The 22,348-nt window shown below is 47.5% G+C and overlaps 1 protein-coding gene across 1 annotated transcript; it reads right to left on the bottom strand.

Annotated features, from left to right (window-relative positions):
• Positions 1 to 2,700: 2,700 nt before the first annotated feature.
• On the bottom strand, positions 2,701 to 3,179 carry PIGL (N-acetylglucosaminylphosphatidylinositol deacetylase; the record flags this gene model as incomplete). The annotated part of the gene is made up of 1 exon (XM_005856316.1): positions 2,701 to 3,179. A coding segment is annotated over one exon (476 nt), but the record flags the coding sequence as incomplete, so codon positions are not given.
• Positions 3,180 to 22,348: the final 19,169 nt, after the last annotated feature.

Below are 22,348 nucleotides of genomic sequence, written 5' to 3'. Positions count from 1 at the left end.
GGAGACCCTGCGGCTTGTTCTCTAGCTTGTCATATCTATTCCGCGTCGAAAGGTCAAGACATCCAATTCGAATGATTCCGTAAGATAGTGACCGATGCCGTGATCGTCCTGCCTGCGCCCTTCACTCACGCGTCTCGCACCACTCGTAGGAGGTGTGAAGGCGACAGCGATGGCGAGGACAAGAACGTCAGGAGTGCTGTACTTTGTTCAAAGCGTGAAAGTGGGATCCTAAACCAGGAATGGAGGTATAGTGAATGCTCGATGACAGCCCCCGAATAAGGAGGGACTGTTGTGTACGGAGTCCATCGTCTGCCCCTCTCGTACGACTGACAAGTTTTGCCGAAGGGTTTGTGTCTTGATAGACGCTGGAGAACCGGGGCAAAGAGAGAGGAACGTCGGTCGAGAAAGTAGGATACAAGCACGTGGCAAAGGAAACGAAAGGACGAAAAGCTTCACAACTGTCACCGCCGTGCTCTCCGTTGAGACGTATTCTTCATGAAACTAAGCTACATCCCAGTGCTGTCCCTCCAATTAAGATTTCCAATTGGGGAAGGAGCTCAGATTTTCATTTCTCGAGTTAGAACACTGTCACTCCTAGTTGGAATGAGAGGAGCGTACATACTGTTGGCTCTCTTGAACTCGCGAGGCCTGAGTACGCGCTCCTTTCTTCTCCCTGAGTGAAACAAGAAGGCTGCTGACATTCTGTCGCCAAACGTGGAGTTTTTCCTGGAGTCTAAGCCAATTTTGATGAGAAAAATGCCTGTGCGAGGCGCGGGTGACCATCACTACCTCTTGCTCCTGGTCCATTTTCGCCTCCAAAAGGCGCGCGGTGATAGCCTCTACTACCCAACTTTCCACATCTTCATGAGGCACCTGCAATGTCGCTGAGACGGCCTCGTAAGGAATTTCTTCGTACTCTGCGGCCAGCAGGCTGAGGGAAAGGAGGCGCATGTCACGAAACGCTTTCTCTCGACCCACTCCATTTGCTTCCAAGACACCCGGATTCCGGTCTTCATATTCCGTCAAATCTGCAAGCTTGCCAAAACAAAAAATCTCCAGAAGCTCATGCACAGCTTTGTGCGCCGGATCAGAGGCCAGGCGCTTGACGGCCGGCAAGCTCAACAGGTCAGACGCTGACCTGAGCGCGTTCAGGGGCTCTCTGACGGCTCCAATCACGCCCTTGACCGCGAGCGCAACTGTTACCGGCGTATCAAGACCGGGATCCGTCTCCCGGAAAGTTGCCAGGTACTTAATGAGAAAGAGCTGAGCTTCAGCTACCTTCCCAGAGCCAGCCAAGGTTTCCGACACAAGCAGGTACAATTGTCGCTCGTCCTCCGCAGAGAGATGCCGCCAATTTTTTTTCCAGTTTTCCAAATCGGCAAAAAAATCTGACAATATATCAAGCTTTAGCGAGAGTTGTCGTGATGAGAGATGGATTATCAAGACTGAGCGCACTTCTAGATCGAGTAAAACACTTGACATGACCACACTTAAGCAAAAACCTCCATTTTTCCTCCTCTATTACCTGTTTCGTGTCACGAGCATACTCGATGATGACTAGAAGAACTTGAAAGCGCTCAGATGTGCCCGATTTCAAGAGATTGTAGAAGTTGCAAAGGAGCTTCAACCTTCGTAAATTGTGCAATCGACTTAGTTTTAGAACAGTCAGGCTACGGAGGACGAGACCGCCAGGATAATATGAATATCAAATTTGCCCCTGGTGGAAAATTGAATCTAACCTGAGACTGGGTTTATCCTCCACAGACGCGCGTAAGTTAGAGAGGATCTTATCGACCATAATCGGGAGGTCTTCCGGATCCGACAAGCGATCCAACAACGATATCAATACCTGTTCATTTACAGGGCCGCCAAAATAAATGTGTCTTAGACAAATGTACGAGCAACGTTTCAAGGGGAAGGCTCTCATGGGACGCGCGATTTCACCGGAAGAAATTCACCTGGTACGAGCCCTCGATGTCCTTCTCTGTTGGCCGAGCCATGATCACCGCACTTTGGGCCAGTATCAACTCTATCAACTTTCGTGCCCTAGCGTAGTCTGTGCATTCTTTTGCTTCATCTGAGAGATCATGCGATGGGAACAGAGAAAGGCTCATATATATACATACATATCACTTTCTTGAAGCGCTCCATCTCCTCTCTTCCTTACCTCGAAACTGTGACCGTGTAGATTCCGGAAGCGCATCTGCGATTGACTTGATAAGACGATCGTAGGCCGTTCGATCTACGATAGACAACAAGCTTGAGGGCTCTGAAGATACGGAGGCACTATCTGCTGGCATCTCGACTGATGGTAAGCGAGAACCTACAGTGGCCTTCCTCCTCAGACGCGGCAACCTGCAATTGGAGAACGACAATGATAGGCAGTCCCAGTAAGAGATGGATTTTTATGATCAGCGCAGACAATTGAGCATGCTATGATTACTTGAGTGAAAAAGTGGTACGCGAGAAATTTCGCACAATACACACGAAGGAAGACTTGTCTGGCAGAAGCTTAAGCGCTCGCCGTCCAATGACGCTCGTATCACCCTTCCAAACTGCGGCCCATGTCTTGGCCTATCGAGGAGATGTCTCATCAGACGCACCGCCTGACTGCGTAGTGAAAGCAATTCCAGCTTCAAAATTTCGACTGTTTGATTTAAGAGCTTTAGTGACACGTGCTTCTACAATTATTACTATCATAGATTATAGGTTCCACTCTTCATTTATCGCATGATTGCTGTCAACATGGCGTCCCTCACCCGCCTCCCACAAAGTATTCACATATGTATAGCGGGAAAATATCACAAACAAGCGGCGATACCATACAAATTGGCTGGCATGTGCCATCATCGCCTGATACGTCAAGACTGGCCTGTCGTTGAGACATAGCAGAAACCTATTGTTGCCTGATAGACTGTGACGCCATCCTCCTGCAGATAGATCCTTTCGATTGCAGTTCACATATATCCACAACCACATTGACGTTGCGATACAAAAAAGGATATCCAGAGGGCCAATATACTTTCTAAACATATTTGTTGATTCCAATTTCCAAACCTTAACGCCGCGCGGCATCACGAATTCTTTACTTTGAGGTCCGACGAGAAAGTCGACCGCCCGTGACAGTGCCACATGATTTGGATGACCCGAGACTCCGCTGTCATCAAACGTCACAACCTGTGTCAACCAGAGAAACATGTGAGCATGGTGTGCTTGTCATCACAGACAAAGTCTGTTCCATATGTACCTCTTGTACATCATTGCGTTTCACCGCGTCGAGGATAATAGGGCAAAGAGATGCTTCCGGCCACGCATTGGTCGGACTATCCTGTACTACAGATAAATTGTACATAAACGGAGATTTGTTATAGAATTTTGATGTAGGATCAAATCCTGGAGAGCGATCGCATTACACTCTTGCCTGTATGGCTTCTCTGTCAATTATGGTCAGCTGGCGTGCAGGAACTCCAAGCAGACGGCACGCCTGTCGAAGTTCTCCAGAACGCACGGGACCTTGACCATAAAAATTGCCTATGATACATTCAATAGGTGAGCATATGCATGTCGTCCTGGGCTGCAAGAAATGAAAGGAGCCTCATGCCCTTCTCTTATTCCTTAATGGTAGCACCTTCCAGGCTTACCAGTTGAGAGGCATAACAAGGATGTGCTCCAGCCGAGACGGCGGTAGTGAGAAATTGTTGGTGAGAAGAACATGGTTTCATCGTCGGGATGGGCGACGACAAGGAGAACACGCTGCCCTAGTGAGTGGGCACCTTCCTTTAACTTGGCAGGCTGCTTCGAACCCTTTGTGGGATCACCGCGAGATCGAGCTTTCCTTCTTTGCATCAGTGCTCTTTGTCGCGTGCTCACCTAGATATTTGTCGGAAATACGGAAAGTGAGAGCGACTTTAGAAGAGGTACTCAAACTTGGAAAGAGGGCAATAGTAAGCAAGTGCGGAGTGACCGTTGCTAAAGTAGCCATCTCATCTGCGTGAAGCAACACTAGTTTGGACCAATGCATATTGAGTCGGTATGCCCGATGGATAGGCTGCGGGCTACCGCACATGTGACAGCATAGATTAATTTGGCGTTCGCATACTGTACATACTATCATCAAGAGCTCATCTCTCTTTTAAAAGGACTTCGCCTTGTGTGTCATTGTGTGCAGATTTCTCATGTACCACTATCTACTTCAACTTTATCATCCTCATTTCCCAGCAAGGAAAGGAAAGGCAAGGATAAAAGGCTGCTCAGGTTGCAGATAATGATGAGCAAACCTAAATTTTCGAAATTGCGTTCGGTGACGCCAAGTGCAGAAGTCAAGAGAGCGCCTAGCTCGGTCCCGAGTGCTCCTGCGCCGTTAAAGACACTCATTAACGTTGCGAATAAAGTGCCTTCGATGCCAGGGGGGCAAAGCCGCGCTGCCAGAACAAGAGTGGGCATGAAGGCGATTTGGCCGAGCACGGTAAGGACAACGCTATCGCCGAATGTGAAGACCTCATCAGGAATGCCCAGACCCGCATTAATATGATACACGAGAACAAGCTGTGTCAAACCTAACTATAGAAAAGGAGGGTGAAAGATAAAAACAGGAAAACGGAATTAGGGATCTGAAGCGCATCACGGCTTGTAAATGTCGTTTACAAGAGTTAAAAGAGACTGTTGACTAAACGCAGGCTGTCAAGAAGTTCTGCATCCCCAAAACACATACACTTGACAAGAAGGGGAGCATGAGACAGTAGTCAATTTGTCGCTCATAATATATCCTGCCCGTCAACACGAACCGGAACCGAAGCAAGCGTCGTCCAGAGCAGAACTTTGGAAATAGGCACCTCCCGGAGGTAGCGCTGGTACAGCCAGACTCCAGCTAGAGAGGCGATGCTGGTGCCCAGGCGCACGCGGCCTAGGAACTCGGGTCCCATGCCAAGCTCACCGGTTAAAAAGTAGAAAAATGCGGAGTCGCTTGAAGGGCTTCCTTGCCACAGTATCAGGAAAAAGAGAGGCAAGTAGACGGACTTCTGGGAGACCGCAGACCACAGCGCAGCAACTTGGTCCCTCGCCCTGTTCCATGAGTGCGAGTAGTCCACTGTGACGCGTCTTTCCTGGATGCCCATGGAAATAAGCGTTACCAGGAGCGGCAAGATGGCAGTGATCCCGAAAACTGCCCGTGTGCCAAGATGCTCGAGCAGAAATCCCGAGAAATAGGCACTGACGATGCCTCCCACGGCAGAGCTTCCCCAGCACAAGGACTGCAATCCTCCGGCAAGCTTGAGGTTGCCTGCGGGACTTTCCGTACGAATTTTCTCAACTACAATTGAGTCAGCCACAACGTCACTGACCGCCACGGACAAAGAGCCGAACGTACATGCTAACGTCGCCGCAGCCACAGAGTCAACCAGCCCAGGAAATGCCAGGACGAAGTATGACACCGCTCCTAGTAAGCCGGAGATGGCGAGATAAGAGCGCCGTCGATAACCGCCCAAGGGAAACCCGTCAGAAAGAAAGCCGTATAAAGGCTTCAGGAGCCATGGGGCCGTAAAAATTCCCATGAGGGCCGCTGACTGGGCCGGAGAGAGATGGAGATCGTCCTTCAGATAAAATGTTGTCGCAAGGCGAGCCAAGCCAATAGCACCCTGCACGAAATACACCACCAAAATTGCTGTCACGTCTGGGGATGGCTCCACGCCCAAAAACAGGTTATTTCGTATAGCCTGGTTCCACTTGAGTCCAGTGGACGGGGTATTTGATGCATCCTCCCCCTGTAGTAACATCCTCGTCCCCGCGACTCGTTTCTTGTCTAAGCCATTCTTCCATGACAAAGGCACCACCCTGGTTGCGCAGCAAGAGCGAAAACAGACATACCGGTTCCGAAAACTGACCGCAGGAGACGAAGGTCGAAATCCCGTAACGTACGGAAGAAGTAGAAAGAATGCAAGATAAATCATGACTCTCCTAGTGTCCTGTGGTCTTGTTAAAATAAACGGCTCCTTCATCGCTGGTCGTTTGTAGGAATGGGTCAGTTCCACTCTGATATCATTACAACGACACCGCCACCTCTGTGGTTAAGATGCACAAGGAAGAAATAGCCAAGGTCACTAGGCTACCAGTCGCGGTTAAAACCTACGTAAATTTGTGGTCCGGTGCAGGTGACGCATGCGTAGGTTTGCGCAAGCTAGAAGTATGTGTATGGTCATAACGCGCATCCTCTCCTCGATCTTCGGTCATTATCATAAAAAGCAGCGGATGAACCGGTCCAGGATACTTTTCATGTCGCAGCTTCCTCTTGGGGGCTACGTCATCAGCCCGTGCTGTTGCACGGACTATTCACGGGGGACATGCCTTTGGTGCGCGCACGTCCAGAAAGCAACAAATACATACTGCACGCGAAAACTATTTAAAATGATTGACATCTTCGAATCCAGGGCCGGTAGAACCCACGTCCTTTTTCCCAGCGCACTTTCTGCCTCTCCCTCTCGCTTACGCTTACACGGGCGAGGCGACGGAGAACTATGCATGGTACGGGGCTGGGTTTGCACAAAAACCACATCAATGTCAGTCTTTTCGCTCAAAATTCTCAGGAGCACGTTCTGATCTCTGATCGATGAAGATAAATGCTATAATGTCGGCATACAAGCCTGAACAGTTTGCGTGCTCTCTCTGTGACTCTGGTGGACCTCGGGCGCAAGATGAGGCTGACTGAAGCCTCCGTCATTCTTGACATTCGTACATTCCCACTCTTAGTTTTATCGTGCCTGTGTCACACGCAACGCTTTTCATGTGTTTGAGGTGCTCCGTGTTTCGCACTGAGTGCCTTGTGGGGGTAAGCTAGAGCCCGATGGTGAATAAATCTGTCTAGCAAATGGCTGGCTAGCCCGTGGCTGACGGGCGAGCTGGCTCTTGTGAGAGATCTTGGTGGCTCCCGCTCCACTCATGGCTTGTAGACACGACTTTTACGTTGGCCTTGTCGTTCCGCGCGCCTTTTGACGATTCACGTTGACATACACTCGCAAGCATGTGGTGTCTCTCATGACGGTGCGAAGTGAAATGCGCTCACGTTCTGAAATCGAATACTTGGCTCGCGCGTGCGGTAAATTTACACTCGTCGGCTTTGTTCTTGTTCCTTTGCTGTACAACTCACTGTTATTCAACTATTGCACATTGCAAAAACTCACAAACGTCTTCCTAACTATTTCTTCATGTCTTATATCGCAGGCCGACGCGCTTCTAGCCGCCACTCCGTCTCCTTCACGTCAAAGATGCAGACTCCTATCAGCAATGTTCATGCCAAGATGATGGCCTTGTCTGAGAAGAAGGCCAAAACTTGGAACGATGTTCTCATTGATTGGATGGCAGGCGGAATCGCAGCTGGGGTCTCCAAAACGGCGGTGGCTCCTATCGAACGTGTCAAGCTCTTGCTGCAGACACAAGATGCCAACCCCAAGATTGCCTCCGGGGAGGTGCCCCGCTATTCGGGCGTGGTGAACGTGTTGGTGCGCGTGTCAAAAGAACAGGGCGTCAGTGCCCTGTGGCGCGGAAACGCGGCAAATGTCTTGCGTTATTTTCCTACCCAAGCGTTCAACTTCGCGTTTAAGGATACCTTTAAGGCCATGTTCCCCAAGTACGACCCGCAGACTCAGTTTTGGGCTTTCTTTGGCTCAAACATGGCAGCGGGCGGTCTTGCCGGTGCAGCTTCCCTGCTGATCGTCTACCCGCTTGATTTTGCACGAACTCGTCTCGCAGCGGATCTCGGTAAAGATGGCGCCCGCGAGTTCAACGGCCTGCTGGATTGCCTGGGGAAGGTCGCCAAGGCGAGCGGGCCTCTCGCCCTCTACCAGGGATTCGGTGTGTCCGTGCAGGGCATCATTGTCTACCGCGGGGCTTACTTCGGACTCTATGATACTGCCAAGGGCGCGCTCTTCAAGGACGAGAAGAACGCTGGCATCCTCTACCGGTGGGCAATTGCGCAGGCCGTGACGGCGGCGGCGGGTATCGTCTCGTATCCACTTGATACTATTCGCCGTCGCCTCATGATGCAGGCCGGCGGAAAAAAACTGTACGATGGAACACTTGACTGCATTAGTAAGATCATCAAAAATGAGGGACCCAAGGCGTTCTTTAAGGGTGCCTGGTCTAACGTTCTTCGCGGGGCAGGCGGAGCTCTTGTCCTGGTCTTCTACGACGAGATCAAGAAGGCTCTCGGTGGCAAGTCATCTGATTAAGGCACATCTGTGGGAAGGGGCATAAGTCTGTAGTAGGTGATGTTGATGTCTTTCTGCTTCTCGAACTCTGGTTTGTCGACTACATGCATGTTCGCCTTCAGAGAAACAGAAATCGTTTCTGGTACCGACTGCATCAGTGTATCTCTTTTGTTTCAAATAGACGCGAAATGCGGAGCGATTGGACAATTGAGTTGAGAGGAAATGCAGGAAACTTCATACAAACTATTGCACGCATGTCATCATCTTACTATCACATAACTTAGCAACGCCGATGAAAAATGATTTTTGGACAGCAGAATTTGATGTGGACTGACGGCGTGATACTTTTGTGAACTCTGGGGTGTCCGTACAGGTTTTAGTGAGCGGGCGATGAGATAGTGATAGTCGTCTCATATTTACCTTCTGTCTTCTTGTGTTCTTCAATTCTTGGGATAATCCAACTCGTAGGAGAAAAGGTCCGGAACGAAAGCTGGAATGCATGTTAATTTAAGGACAAAACTCAGTAGTGGTGGAGCGTCAAGCTAGGCAGAAGCAAGAGTAAGGAAACAACGAAGGAACGACTCGTCTTTTTCTGTTTTAATGGTTTATGTCCCCTGTGCAAAATCGTCCCCAAACGGAGAAGGTTCACGCGATGGGTCGTACCCAGGGATCGATAACCCAGCAAACTCCGCAAAACCACGCATCAACGATCGCAACAAGGAATTGCCATGTCACTTTTCTGGACGATGATGGGCTTTCTCGAATTCGATGATAAAATATGGGTCGCAGATCACACTCACAGAGCTGGAGGAAGGCTGACAATTACGTACTTAAGTGCAAGCCATGTTGTGAAATGAGAGACGGGAGGTTAGGCGTTTGTCTGCTGAATCGATTCGTCCTCTTTTGTGTGCGTATGTACAGTCATATCCATGATAATGCATTGTCCCATCTCATATCTCGCTGCGCTAGGTCTTGAGGAGGGATTGCGCCAGCCCGCCCCCTGTGGCTAGCACCCGCTCTCCATCTTATCTGACCTCCTTGTGTCGCCATTGCGTCATAAATTAAAAATCGATGTACGCGGGATTGTCAACCATGCCACTGCATTCAAGACTATGCTGGAGTCTCGTCACAATGCTGGCCCTGGGTATACTAGCAACTTTTCCCACCCATTCAAAAGCTTACACACTTGCCAATCTCAGTCGACTGCCAGCTCACAAGAAGTGTGGAGCCTTTTTTCCCCGGCGACCTCTCGTGGACAGGGATCTCAGTCGGTCTCAAGTGCTCTCAGGAGGTATTTCGGCCATATCAGGATCTTTCTTGGTATGTTTGGGTGCTTCTTTTCTTCAAATTAAGCCTGTGATCGCTGCCGATGAAGGGAGTGGAGACAAGGGCTCTCCCACGTTCGTCACCTGCGCCTCTTCGAGCGGGATCTTTCGATTTTTGTACCCAGAGACCTGGACATCTGCGCCTAAACTTCTTCAGACGCATCAAGAGGAGGTGAGACTGTCCTAAAATATTCGAGAACAGAGACGGCAAATGTTTCTACTTTACACTGACTTTCAACTTCTCTCACAGGTAACTCTAAAAAGCAAAAATGTCCTTGGATTTTCTGCTGGCGTTGCGGTAAGCGATATAGCCTGCATTTATGGACATATAGGGCCTTAGAGAGATCCTTGAGACGGACGAGCGACGAAGTGAATGAAAGCACACGGCACCGGTTCTTCTCCGCACGCATCACATTACAGGTTGATCCGGTCCGCATCGAGAGCATCCAACAAAGCGGCAGCCCCAGTGAAGTTGGAGCTCGCATTGTCGCCTTGGAAGGCAAAAAGGAAGGGGTTTCTAAGGTGGAGCTGTTGGGCAGCGCCCAAGAAGGAGACTTTTACACCTTTGATTATGAGGTAGAGTCTACGCGGGGACGCAACCGATTCCTTGCCAGGGCTATAGTTGCTGACAAGAAGCTGATAGTTTTTACGATTCAGATTCCAATGGATGCTTACGAGGCCAATGAGGCGACCATTTCGCGGATGCTCCAATCACTGCAGGTCAACGAGACGAACGGGAAATGAAAAGAGCAGAGCCGCATGCTGATCTCTGGTCCTCCGCAGAATTTCCCTGCCATTCACAAAGCATAAGAAAAAGTTAATCGCAGGATTGTCCTTGCGAGTCGGAAGAACAAGTTGGCCGAACGATACATGTATTTCGATACTGTATTTCTAATTTGCACTTGGTCTCTTTCTTTCATACTATGCGTGCGAAGCTTACTGAAGTTCTTTGTCGAAGGTCATGATGACGAAGCAACAGACATAGAGTTAGGTGTAGCAGTAAATTTTCGCCACAGCTGGTAACTTCCCGTGACAGCCATGAATGCGTTGACGCTGAAAAGGTTGTAATTCACTGGTGTGATAACGAAGCTGTAGCGCGACCAGATGATGCCCGTGGCTGTCACCGCTAGCAGAGCAAGTACGCATACGTGGTTCGAGCCAGAAGAGAGATATGTTATTTGAAAGACAATCGTGTTTCACAAGTCCAGGGGGGAGGAAGTAACATATGAAATTGAGGTGGAAACTCGCAAACCTTACCGAGTTGTTGAGGCACAGAAATCAGCTCTGCTGGTCGATTAAAGTCAGCGATATTTGCCAATGAGATTCCCCACTTGAAAGAAGGTGCCCAAAAGTGGACTACAGTGCGTATGTTGTGAAGGGTGGTGAGACTATTCAGAAGGAGAGAAGCCCTTCCCATTTAATCTGCGACGTGTTTCAGCTACTTAGAATAATGGTATGTGCGCCCTGGCTTTGAAAGTATCATTTCTTGCACTACCTGGCCACCATGGTTTTTCAAGGAAATACTGCTAGAGGGTTTTTATAGATGACCACAATAGCTACGGAGCACACACGCAATTTGTAAGCTCTCATAACGCTTGTACCCTCTACATTCCCTGCAACTTGGATGGATCGTACATCTTAACGAAAGTCAGGGTAAGGAGAAAACGAAAGACACGCTGACAACACTCACTAGTGAACGGTCCAGCAGGGTGATCGAGCACAGCCTTGACCCGCGGATTGTTTTTAATAAACCCTACCGCCAGCAATCGGGCTTTGAGCGCTGTTACTACGCCTAAAGCCATGGAAAAATTGCAATTTATATAGCCAACGCTCGCCTTCGTAAACGGGAGCCTGTTCAAAGAAGCACTGCGCCGCGAGGGACGTGTCATTTACGGAGTGTGTTTCATGTGGCAGTTTGCGTTAGAATGAGTCAGCGTTCGTAATGCAATGATGGCATGTACAATAGATCAGGACATACGTGCAGTCAGTGGGTGGGCCCGTCAGGCTGTAGACGCATCTAAGTGGATCTGCATGTCGCAATGGCAGGCCTCGCGCTCCTCGCCGCCTCTCCCGGACGCGAGCTCTCTCCAGGCACACACAAAGCGTCAAGGAGACGACAATGAGCCTCCGCGAAGAAGAATGTCTCGAGTGAGCCAGAGCCCAGTGAGTTTGAAGACCGAGCGTGTCTCTCCAAGCATCGACCCGCATGCCCCTCAATCCACCCGATCATCGAGTTCGATTTTTCACTTTAACCTCCTCAGATGGCAAGGTACCACGAAGAGAAGACAAATCTTCATTGAGGAGTTAGGTACACTGTTCACTGCGTTGGTCCTTTTTGTTATCAGAAGTCTCACTCTATCGGGCCAACATGAAGCACCCGTCGGATCTGCCATCTCTGATCCTTGGCCAAGAAAAGCCTTGAATTTTAGGTACGCTGCTAGTTGCGCGATGGTCATAACTTTCGAAAGCTCTTCAAAGTTTGCAGGCAGCTTGTATCGCAAGTGTCGGATCTCATTGTTATCATCTGAGGCGACGACTCTGCTGTCAAGCTTTATGCCAGACAAATACCTCGAGAAGCTTTTGACAAAATTTGTTGCTGCTTTGCCATGGCGTAGACACCACCGCTGTTGGCATTGCTAACGTCCATGCCTCGAGAAAAGCTCTCAAAGTACTGTCAACTTGCCTTACTTGTTATCGATCATCTAAGCTCTCTATGCGACTCATGCTCCACAGGTAGTCAAGGATATCCTGGGTTAGCTCGAAGAAATTTGTGTTGATATTGTGTGCTTTTAAGAAAAAGAAATTTTGTTAAAAGCAATATTTCTTTTTCTTAGTCTTGTCAAGGAGTCTACTTGGTTGCATTAAGCCCACTGTTGAAGGCATTACAAGGTACGTATGACGCCCTCTACCGCCTCTCAAATGACACGAATCTAATTGGAATGACTGTACTTAACCACAGAACAGCAAGACACATCATAAGAACTGGTAAGGAGTCATATTTCGAGTAACCTTCGAAGCCAAAATTTTCAATAAAGGCCCTGTATGGGTCCGGGACATCCATAGGTATGATTTCTTTAAAAGAGATCTGCCCGTTGTTTTCAAATTCGTTGATTACCAGGCCTTGGAAACCCCATCGAGCAAAGCTTATAATAGGTACCCATGAGCCAAGCCAACTGGGCAAGGAAGGTAAGCGAACTACAAATCCGGCGAATGCTACAATGAGAAAGAGAGCTGCAGGAAAGATTGACACAGCAACTTGAGTGGTCATTGATGCCAAAGATATCAATTGGCAGAAATACAATCCACAAAGACCGCATATTGTCACAATCAAAGTAAAATAGCCGAAGGCACCTGTATATTGGATAGAAAGAAGTGTTCGAGGTTATACGATACCGTTGAAATCATCTCGTCCTTACAGACAGTACACACCTGCTGCATTGTTCAAACCCGACATGAAGTAGACCACTGTACAGTAAGTAACACTTGCCACAACGCATTGGGGTATGTAGGCCAATGAGGAGCTAAACCAGTACGGCGTTATACCGTATACACCAGCTCCGCGTTCTCGATAAAAGAGCAAGCGATCATCAAAGAAGCTGTTATATGGTGTGTAGTTGGAAGTATATCTTCTCGTGAGTTCTTCCCTCATAAATTCATACTCTAATAATCTATTGACTTACCCTGGTATGAATGCTTGACTTGCCATCATGACAAACATGATAGCGAAAAAGAGAAGAGAAAGTCGAGACTGGATAGCTTTTGATGATAAATTGGTGTACAGACTCCCATGAAATGTGGCCACCAAGAGGTTTCGAAACAAAGTGTAATACATATCATGCCTCTGTATATGTGAGTTGAGAGTAGGATGGCACTCAGAATGAGAGGAAAAGTAGTCTAAAATTTATAAGGACGTAATTACTTCCTACGTGAATTTGCATTCCCTCAATGGGTTCAATACGGACCATTTTCCATGCCTTCCGAAACTGTCTCATAGTCAAAATGTACATCTGCGCCACAGTAGATCGTGGATAGGTTTCGGGTTTGGTCAGAGTAGCAAAGATGCTATCAGTCCTTATCCTTCGAGGAAGATCGACTGCTTTCTCCCATTGTTGCTCCTTCGATCGATGACGATTAATAAGACGGATACGAAGAGTTTCTTCAATCTGTCCATCAATGTCCATGCAGTTACGCGAGTTCAAGAAAAGATGATTAAGCTCTCGAATTGTGCGGCGTGTGCCATCACTGGCAACTAGCAGCCCTTGATTTGCCTCCATGAGGAAGTCGGCGGGGTTCTTCCCAATGGGCATGCACCAACCCAAAGTCAAGAGACTAAAGTAGGTGGGAGCAGCTTCCGCTGACCCAAAATAAGTTTGTCGACCGAGTGCCAGAAGAAGTAGGGAATCAAATAACTCATATACAGCTTTTGAAGGTGAGTGTATAGTACACACGACAGTGCGATTATGGTTGGCTATATTCCGAACCGAGGACATCACCTACGCAAGGATTACAGAATGCTTAAGAATGGATTTATACATGGAGGTGCTATCTAAAAATATACTCGCACACAAATCCACACTTAAATATGCCAAAAAATATTTTTTTCCACACTTAAATATGCCAAAAAAGATTAAAAAAAAATAAAAAATAGAGGCGGTGGAAAGAGGGCGGGAAGTTAAATGGAAAGACTCACCTCATGTGAAATTTGCGAATCCAAACCCGTTGTGGGTTCATCGAGAAATAAAACTGTTGATTATCAAAAACAGAATGAGACAAGGGAGGCATTCAAGATATCAGATATTGACCTACCATCGGGAAGATGCATAATTTCGACTCCGATAGATAACCGCCTAGCTTGGCCTCCTGAAATCCCTTTTACAAGCGCATTCCCCACTGGCACGTCCGCTACATCTTCCAGTCCAAGCATTTTCATGACGTCCTCGGCGCGCTCTCTCCTCTTTTCCACTGGTATTCCCTCCTTCAGCCGCAAAAGAGCGGCAAACTCCAATGTTTCTCTCACTGTGAAGAGAGAAATGTGGACGTTGTCTTGTGTGACATAACTGCACCATTTAGACGAGGGTTTTTCTGCTTGTCCTCCAATGTAATATTCGCCAGTGATGAAGCCTCCTGTCTTCCGATGTGCCAACAGATCGAGAAGAGTGGACTTTCCTGCCCCGCTACCACCCATTAAAGCGCACATTTGTCCTGGGAAAACGTGCCCGCTTACTCCTTTTAAAATGCGCGCCGCTCGGTCAGGCGACTTGCCGACAGAATATTGCAAATCACGAAACATCAAGCTTAGGCCCGTGGTTGATGGAAAACGTTGCGCAGAACGTATTTTGAAGTCATCCAACTGATGACGATGATGATGATGATGATGATGATGATGATAATGGTAATGGTAATGATGATGATCATTGTTGTTGTTGTTGTTGTTGTTGTTGTTGTTGTTGTTGTTGTTGTTGTTGTTATATTGTCATAATAAAATATAAAGGTGGACATATGAAATGAGAAAAGATGTGAAAGCGACGGGTTATATGAAGCGCAATAGAAGAACCACGCCCCGTGAATCACAAGTTAAAACACACCGTGAGACTTTTTGGCGAAGTAAGCAGCACCGGAGGTTTCTTTACAACAATCACAGCATCATCTTTAGGGGATTCAGCTGGTGATGTTTGATTTTCAAATTGGAGACGGGATTGCTTGGGCAAGAGGCCGATGTATACAAAGACATTCATAAGCACAATGAAAGCGGCCAAAATAGGTAGGGCGAGATATTTGTTGAAGCCTGTAAAGCTGTAAAATGTCAGGACTGCAGTGCGGTCTGCTCTGTACTGGAATTCATTTATGATCAGTGCTTGATATGTCCAGCGAGGATAAGAAATGTATGAGGCCCATTTCCAGCCTAAAATAGGGAAAAGGTAAACAAGGTGCCCATTTATTGTGAAACCCGGTACATGCTTTAAGACAAATGATTTTCTTCATAGCTTAGTACGTACCTGGTGGCAGCTCTCCAAGAGGGATAGTAAATCCAGCGAAGCTACCCAGGAAAAGAAAGACAAGCGGGAACATGGCTAAGGCGACTTCGGCGCTTGGCGAGATGGCAGCGATACATTGGGCACAATAAAATGAAATAAGATTATTCAAAAAGGTCACAAGCAAAGCGAATAAATGGCAGGCTGCGTTAGGGTATAGCCCAACCATCCAATAGCTGATCTCTACGAAGATCACGTGAGAGAGGAGCAGCAAAGGTACGCAAACAATTGCATTTGCTGCCCAATAGGCAAATGTCGAGTACACATTGGCACTACGCTCTCGGTTGTAGAGTACCCCAAAGAAGAAGAGCTGGGGAATGATTTGAAGACAGCTTAGCACCGTGTAGAGCATTGCGAAGTACCAAAGAGAGCTCACATTAAAACTGACATTGCTAAAAGTTGAAAGGCTTTTCTCTCGGCCTTGCCCGAAAAAAATTGCCCCGCATATTGAAGCCACAACCACATTCTTCCCCAGTTGTGCAACAACAAACTCCCACTGTCGGCTTTGCGCGATCCAAAATCGATTTACAAGTGTATATGTTTGACTGGTAACACTGGTTGGAAAGGCGTGCGGTTGAGAACCAATGTTTCGCGCACCAGAATGGATTTGTGATCGAGTAGCAGGTACTTGAAAATACTTTGATGCTTCATAGAGGTCACTCAGGCTTTTGGCATCGGTATCTTTTGTTCCCGTAGTCGATGAACTTGACGGCTCTGCCCCACTGACAACAGCGATGATGAAATCAGCAGGATTACCAAACATTTGAGCCGAAAAACCAAGGGATATGAAGTACGATTGTGCCTCATTAGCTGGTCCGCAAAACATTATCCTTCCAGCACTTACCAAGATCACCTTGCTGGCGAGAGCATAGGTTTCGCTAGAAGGTTGATGGATCGTGGCCAGGATGGTGCGGTTTTGGTCTGCCAATCGATTGGTGAATGTCATTACATCGTGAGCCATGACTGAGTCGAGACCACTTGTAGGCTCGTCCAAGAATATGAGACTGGGCATATTCATAATCTCTACTGCAATACTCAGACGTTTGAGCTGTCCTCCAGAAATGCCACGCATGCCAGCATCACCAACCAAGCTTAGGATGCATGAATTCAGTCCAAGAAGGTCAGAGACGGCTTTGATACGCGATTGCCTCTCATTTATGGTATATTCCCCTCCTAAACGAAGCTGAGCGGCAAAAAAAAGCGTCTCTCCCACAGTCAGATTAGGTATATGGACATCGTCTTGGCGAACGTAAGCTGAGTTACTGTAAAAGTCCGAGGATCGAGGCCTTCCATTGAAATATATGTGGCCGCTCATGACTCCATCTTTAATGCGTCCTGCTAGTGCATCCAAAAGGGTCGATTTGCCTGCTCCGCTTGGACCCATGACAAAAGCGATTTCTCCTGGCAATACCGTCATGGTGATGTGTTTCAACAACTCCTTTCGGTCAAATTCTGTGGTCGGACTGAATCTTTTCAGGATCTCATTATTCACCTCGGCACCTTGATTTGCTTTTGAGAACATCCGTGACATGCGCAAGCATCCAAAAAGGCTATTTAGCGGATAAATATTTATCCTCCCCCCCACCTTATAGCTGAGGTTATCCGTAGCTACTGTCACACCACGGGCCGCCCAGGATCCATTTCTTTTGGTCTGGAACAAAGACATATCCAATTTTGTATGTGCGCTTATATTTATTGTATTCGACAGGGAGCGCTGACCGGTATAGTCGGTACGAAATGAACCACCTCTTATCATACTATGGAGAGCTTTTTGCACAAGAGACTTACGATTTTTATTTGACGTCCTTGCCGTTGTGTCTTCGGCATCAGATGTAATTTCTTTCTCCGCTGTGCATCCGCAGTCCATACCATGTGAGTGGGCTTCATTTAACCATCCAACAGCTGCTGCGGAACTGCTTTCTCCCGCAGCTGCGCTAATGGAATGGCAAAATGGAATTACAACTTCTTGCTCGCGGAAGCTCAATCGTCCTTTGGTCTGTGTCACTGGTTCGGTGCGAATTGCGTGGCTAGCACCATCAATTACATGAAGCCTTCTTTTCTGAATTCTGTCTTCGGCCTGATCATCTCTAGCTGGAGACCTGGGTTGATGCCCGCTGCCAAACCTCTTGTCGATTTCTTCTGCTCCTATCACCCCATTTAGACTCATGATAAGTCTAACAGTAGCGATTAACTGGCTGAACCGATTCACCAACTCCGGAATATCCCTGTAAGATATATTCAAGAAATAAATATCGGAAAAAGGTTGGCAGAGTCTGTGGATTTGACGAGGTCATCTCAGGCGTCTTCCGCTCGTTCTTGGCGGCATCCAGGCGTTGAAGGAAAAAGAGGAATGAACCAGCGTCACCGCTTCGAATGAGCTGCATTACACGTAGGCTATTGTAACGAAGTCAAACATATCATATTGTTATTTAATGAGAGGCTCTACTAAAGATTTAAATCACCGGTATGTCTGAAGCGCGTCCTAAAGCAGGCGCACGATGTTTCGGTGCCGTGTACCGTCCGTCCCACGAGGCTTGGCTCGTGATGAGGGACATTCTACTTTGCTTGAGCACAAATTAGGTTAAGTATTAACGCTTTATGCGATGTGTGGAATTTTAACCTCTCATCGTCCCTTTATGGAGCATGTTTTTCGGGTACCATTGCCCTAGTTTTCGTGTGACATCAGACACTCCAGAAATATCACGTCTTTCCTCCTTTTCCTACGTATAATGCTATACATCGAGAATCATTGTATGATATTGAAAGGTTTACAGCTATCTGCACCATTCGATATTTGTCTTTGCATCCAGGAAGATAATTGACTTGTGTGACCGTTGAGGGAAGTTTAAACTTTCAAAGTTACCAAGCACCGAAGCAGAACTGAGAACAACTCATCTGCCGTCTCATGTCATCATCATCATGGTACGTTTCGGTGCAAGCATAAGTACTGCAGCGCATGAAAATCATTCATGCTTTATATATGTATGGTTGATGAACCGTAGGCTCCCTTTGATCCGGCAGCGTCTTACGCGCAGAGGCTTATCTCGCGAACAGGGTACTACGGTGGAGTCCACCGGGTGGACCAGGGTGGTTTGTTTCAGGCTTGGGACACTCAGACTCCATTTAGTACATGACACAAAACTAGAAACTGAGTTGCCAACTAAATAACGTGGCGAAAGACACATTGCAGCAAGGCCTGGAAGGGCCTAGAATTGTTTATCTGAACTTGTGGCAGACTTAGTATATCAAGACATCGCATGCGCTCTAAGTACTCAATAGTCCTGCGAAGCAGATCCCTTGCCGAGTTTCTCCCCTTTTGATACTGGCAGCCTTTTGATTGTGGCAGCAGCGCTGAAGACATTTATGACGTACATAAAAATGTCTCGGACGAGTCAATGAACAGAAATAGGCAGACCTAGTAAGGCTTACTTCGCAATTTTTATGTAGAAGCAAGGAGGTACTGAAGTGGATGATGGGTAAGACAACGCTTTAAGCGGTAGTCACGCCGCATTGTAATTGTTAAGCCGCTGATGGTTGCGAATAGCCAAGTAGACGCGATGGGGAACGACTCTATCTTCTCATTGTCACGAGTTGCATCACCTGCGAGCTGGGGGACGTCGGCACAAGCAAGGGTAGGCGCGGATTGGGGAAGCAGGGCGTATCCCGCTCATCTAAGGCAGGCTCCCGTCCTTCTAGGCTATATTGCACTGTTCCTGAAGAAGCGGGGGTAAACGCTCCATGTAGGATTCCATACACCAATTTACTGGCTGCTGTAGTGAGGTGCTTGGCAGCAGATAGAGCGTTGTTGCATACGAAGAATTTGAAGGCGCTGTTCCTGTTGCATACGTGGAGATAACATAAGGGGTGAGGGTAGCGACCAGAATGCTTGATGTTAAAAAAAAGTTTATGTCGAATCATAAATATAATATATATATATGGCATATGTATGGTATATGGCACCTCGTTTTTATTTCAAAATCATGTTTCCAAGATAGCGTCTACATGTGTTATTCGATTACATACCCGGAGATTCGCCAGGATACCCGGAGTCAAAGGATGACGCCATGATTTTCAAATAAGTAAATCAACCAATCATATGGCAGACCGTAAAAAAACGGTTTGTACATGATTTCTTGTCGACCCTCAAACGATCGATCCGTGAACATGCTTCCAAGTGATAATTTGCAAGGCTATGTCGTCCGCCTCCTTACCCGTGTAGCCCTTACGACTGTACTGCGTGGTGTGTCACTTCGTCGTCAAAATATTGTAAGCATAACTCTACGTCATCCATGGCCAAAACGCACACTCTCTACTTTTTGAGAGGAACGCCTACCACTGGGACATGCTGCTGAGAATTTTGGCTCTTCGAAGCCTCAAAATTTAATGCCTTTTTCTTTTTATTATTACTGTCCTTCATTTTAATCGCTGGTATATATTTTACTTGCGCATCATGACAGAACTTTCTGCTTCACCGTTAAAATGGCTAAAACTCCTTCAAAGAAGTCTGCGAAAGCCCCGAAGAAGGCTGGCAAAGGCACGAAGAAAAAGACCCGTGTCGAAAGCTATGGCTCGTACATCTACAAGGTGTTGAAGCAAGTACATCCTGACACTGGTATCTCCAAACGTGGCGTTTCGATTCTCAATTCTTTCATCGGAGACATTTTCGACCGTCTGGCAACGGAGGCCGGCAAACTTGCCCGATACACTAAGAAGTCCACCCTTTCTTCCCGGGAGATCCAGACGGCAGTACGCCTTACTCTTCCTGGTGAACTGGCGAAGCACGCCGTCTCTGAAGGAACGAAGGCTGTCACCAAATATACCTCTAGCTCCTAAATCGTGAGGTTTGTGGAATAGGTGAGGCTTCGCTCCCTCTCCACACCGCTACAGGGGCCTTTTCAGGCCTCACGTTTGTCATCGCCTACCAGATTGTTTGTTGCTCTTGTCAACTGTGCGTCAATATTCATTTTAGACACGCTGGGTTTTCAGTTTACCCATGTACAAGATAATAATAATACAAAAGTAAATGATAACATGACATGAGAAAACTACATTTGACGGGCGATACTGGTGTCATTCTCTCAAAAGCAGGATGAAATGCAGATTCGACACGAGGAAATCACGATACGAGCCTATCTCACGTGGCGTCGATTATGACAGTGCCCTGCTTAATTCCACATGACTCAGCATCCCTGCCAAGCATACACATTCACTTGGTTTAAAACCCATGAATAACTGTCCTTTTTATTAAGCGAACGAGCCATCATGGCACTGCTCGAGAAGTGTGTCCATTTGTCGTTTCCCTTACTAAGTGACGGGATGAGTCTTGTGTCCCGTCCAAAGATGCAAATGCTCAATGGGCATCTTCCATTCGCTGACAAATATTGTTTCCGTAAAGATGTGTCCATGGGCCTGCCAAACAACATTCCATTTATACACATCGTCAGGCTCTGCCGCGAGCTTTTTCTGTTTCTTTCCCTCGGGTGGTCATCTTTCACAAGACAAGTGCTCCTTGTGGATAACATGCTTTCGAAGCCCGTATCCTATACATTTATAAACGACATGGCAAATTACTGATGCCTATCCAGACATCACATTTGTAATTTTCACTCATGATTCACACGCCGCCTACGACTGTCAGTGTGGCTTGCCGCTCTCTGCGTCAATACCACCCGAATCCCCGTTGCTTACCCGCTCGTTTTCCTGCGCTCTACCGCGTGTTTGCTTGTCTCCTCTTGTTCATTCATTTCTTTCTCAACTACATGTACGATGAAAGTTTTCTCCTGTCAGAGTAGCTGCGGTCTATTGCAGGACAACTAGAAAACATGTCCGGGCTTCAAGTTCTTACCTCCTGTAGCAGTGGTCTGCCGTCTCGCGGCGACTCTTTTGTCTATCTCCTCCTTCCTGGCTGCTGGATCCTTGCTGGGTTTTGCACATACTTTTCCTATGGATGTGTCTCGTAGCCTCCTTGTCCTCCGTCTTCGTCCCTTTCTGCCGTATGCAAAATTCGCGTTTTAAGATCGAAGAGTCGAGGCAGCGATCGATTGGGCCATAGCCTACTTGTTAAAACGTGGGTCTGCCCTCCTTTACCGAACGCTCAGCGTGATGTCAGAGAATAAGGGACATGACCCCGGAAAGTGTTGTTCATTCCCATGTGATTTTTGTGTGAAATTCAGAGATCAAAGGACAAGAACTGTGCAAGAGGCTCTCTCGTGCTTGTTTCTTCATCAGGTAGCGCGCAGTCGTCGGCTGATAGACCAGCAGGTCGTTCAAGCCATTGGCAAAAGTCCCACCCTCTGTTGCCATCCGTCCCAGTATTAGTATAGTAGTTTATCATTTTTGACGGTACCCGCAAGGAAGAGAAAGATATAGTTATCACCTTGCAATATGATCTCTAGGGATTCTCCCCTGACTCCCCTGATGGCACAGTGGCCGATGACGCATACTGTCTTATCGCTGATTCGATCTACCCTCAGATCAAGAAACATCATTCTACCTCTTACAACTGACAACCCATTTTTTACATACTCCGAGTAGTTAGTACCTCCTACTACTTGGTAAGCAAGGCCCCTTGCGCCTTACTTGTTCCTCCTCGCCTAACCGGCAAACGGATGCACCCACTTCAGGCGACATGACAGTGAGATATGGACGCGCAAGCTGAAGGCAGAAATTCACTGGCTGGTCCTCGAGCCTCGATCGACCAATATACTTACCCATCCACATCAGAGTGGCCTCTCCTTTGGGCAGACCATTTCATATTATATATATATATATATATCCATTCTAATCGCAAAGC

The sequence above is a fragment of the Nannochloropsis gaditana genome (genome assembly GCF_000240725.1).
Source record: "Nannochloropsis gaditana CCMP526 unplaced genomic scaffold scaffold004, whole genome shotgun sequence".
Classification (NCBI taxonomy): Eukaryota; class Eustigmatophyceae; order Eustigmatales; family Monodopsidaceae; genus Microchloropsis; species Microchloropsis gaditana.
The sequence above is the reverse complement of the archived record's forward strand: the minus strand, read 5'-3'. Positions and strand labels throughout refer to the sequence as shown.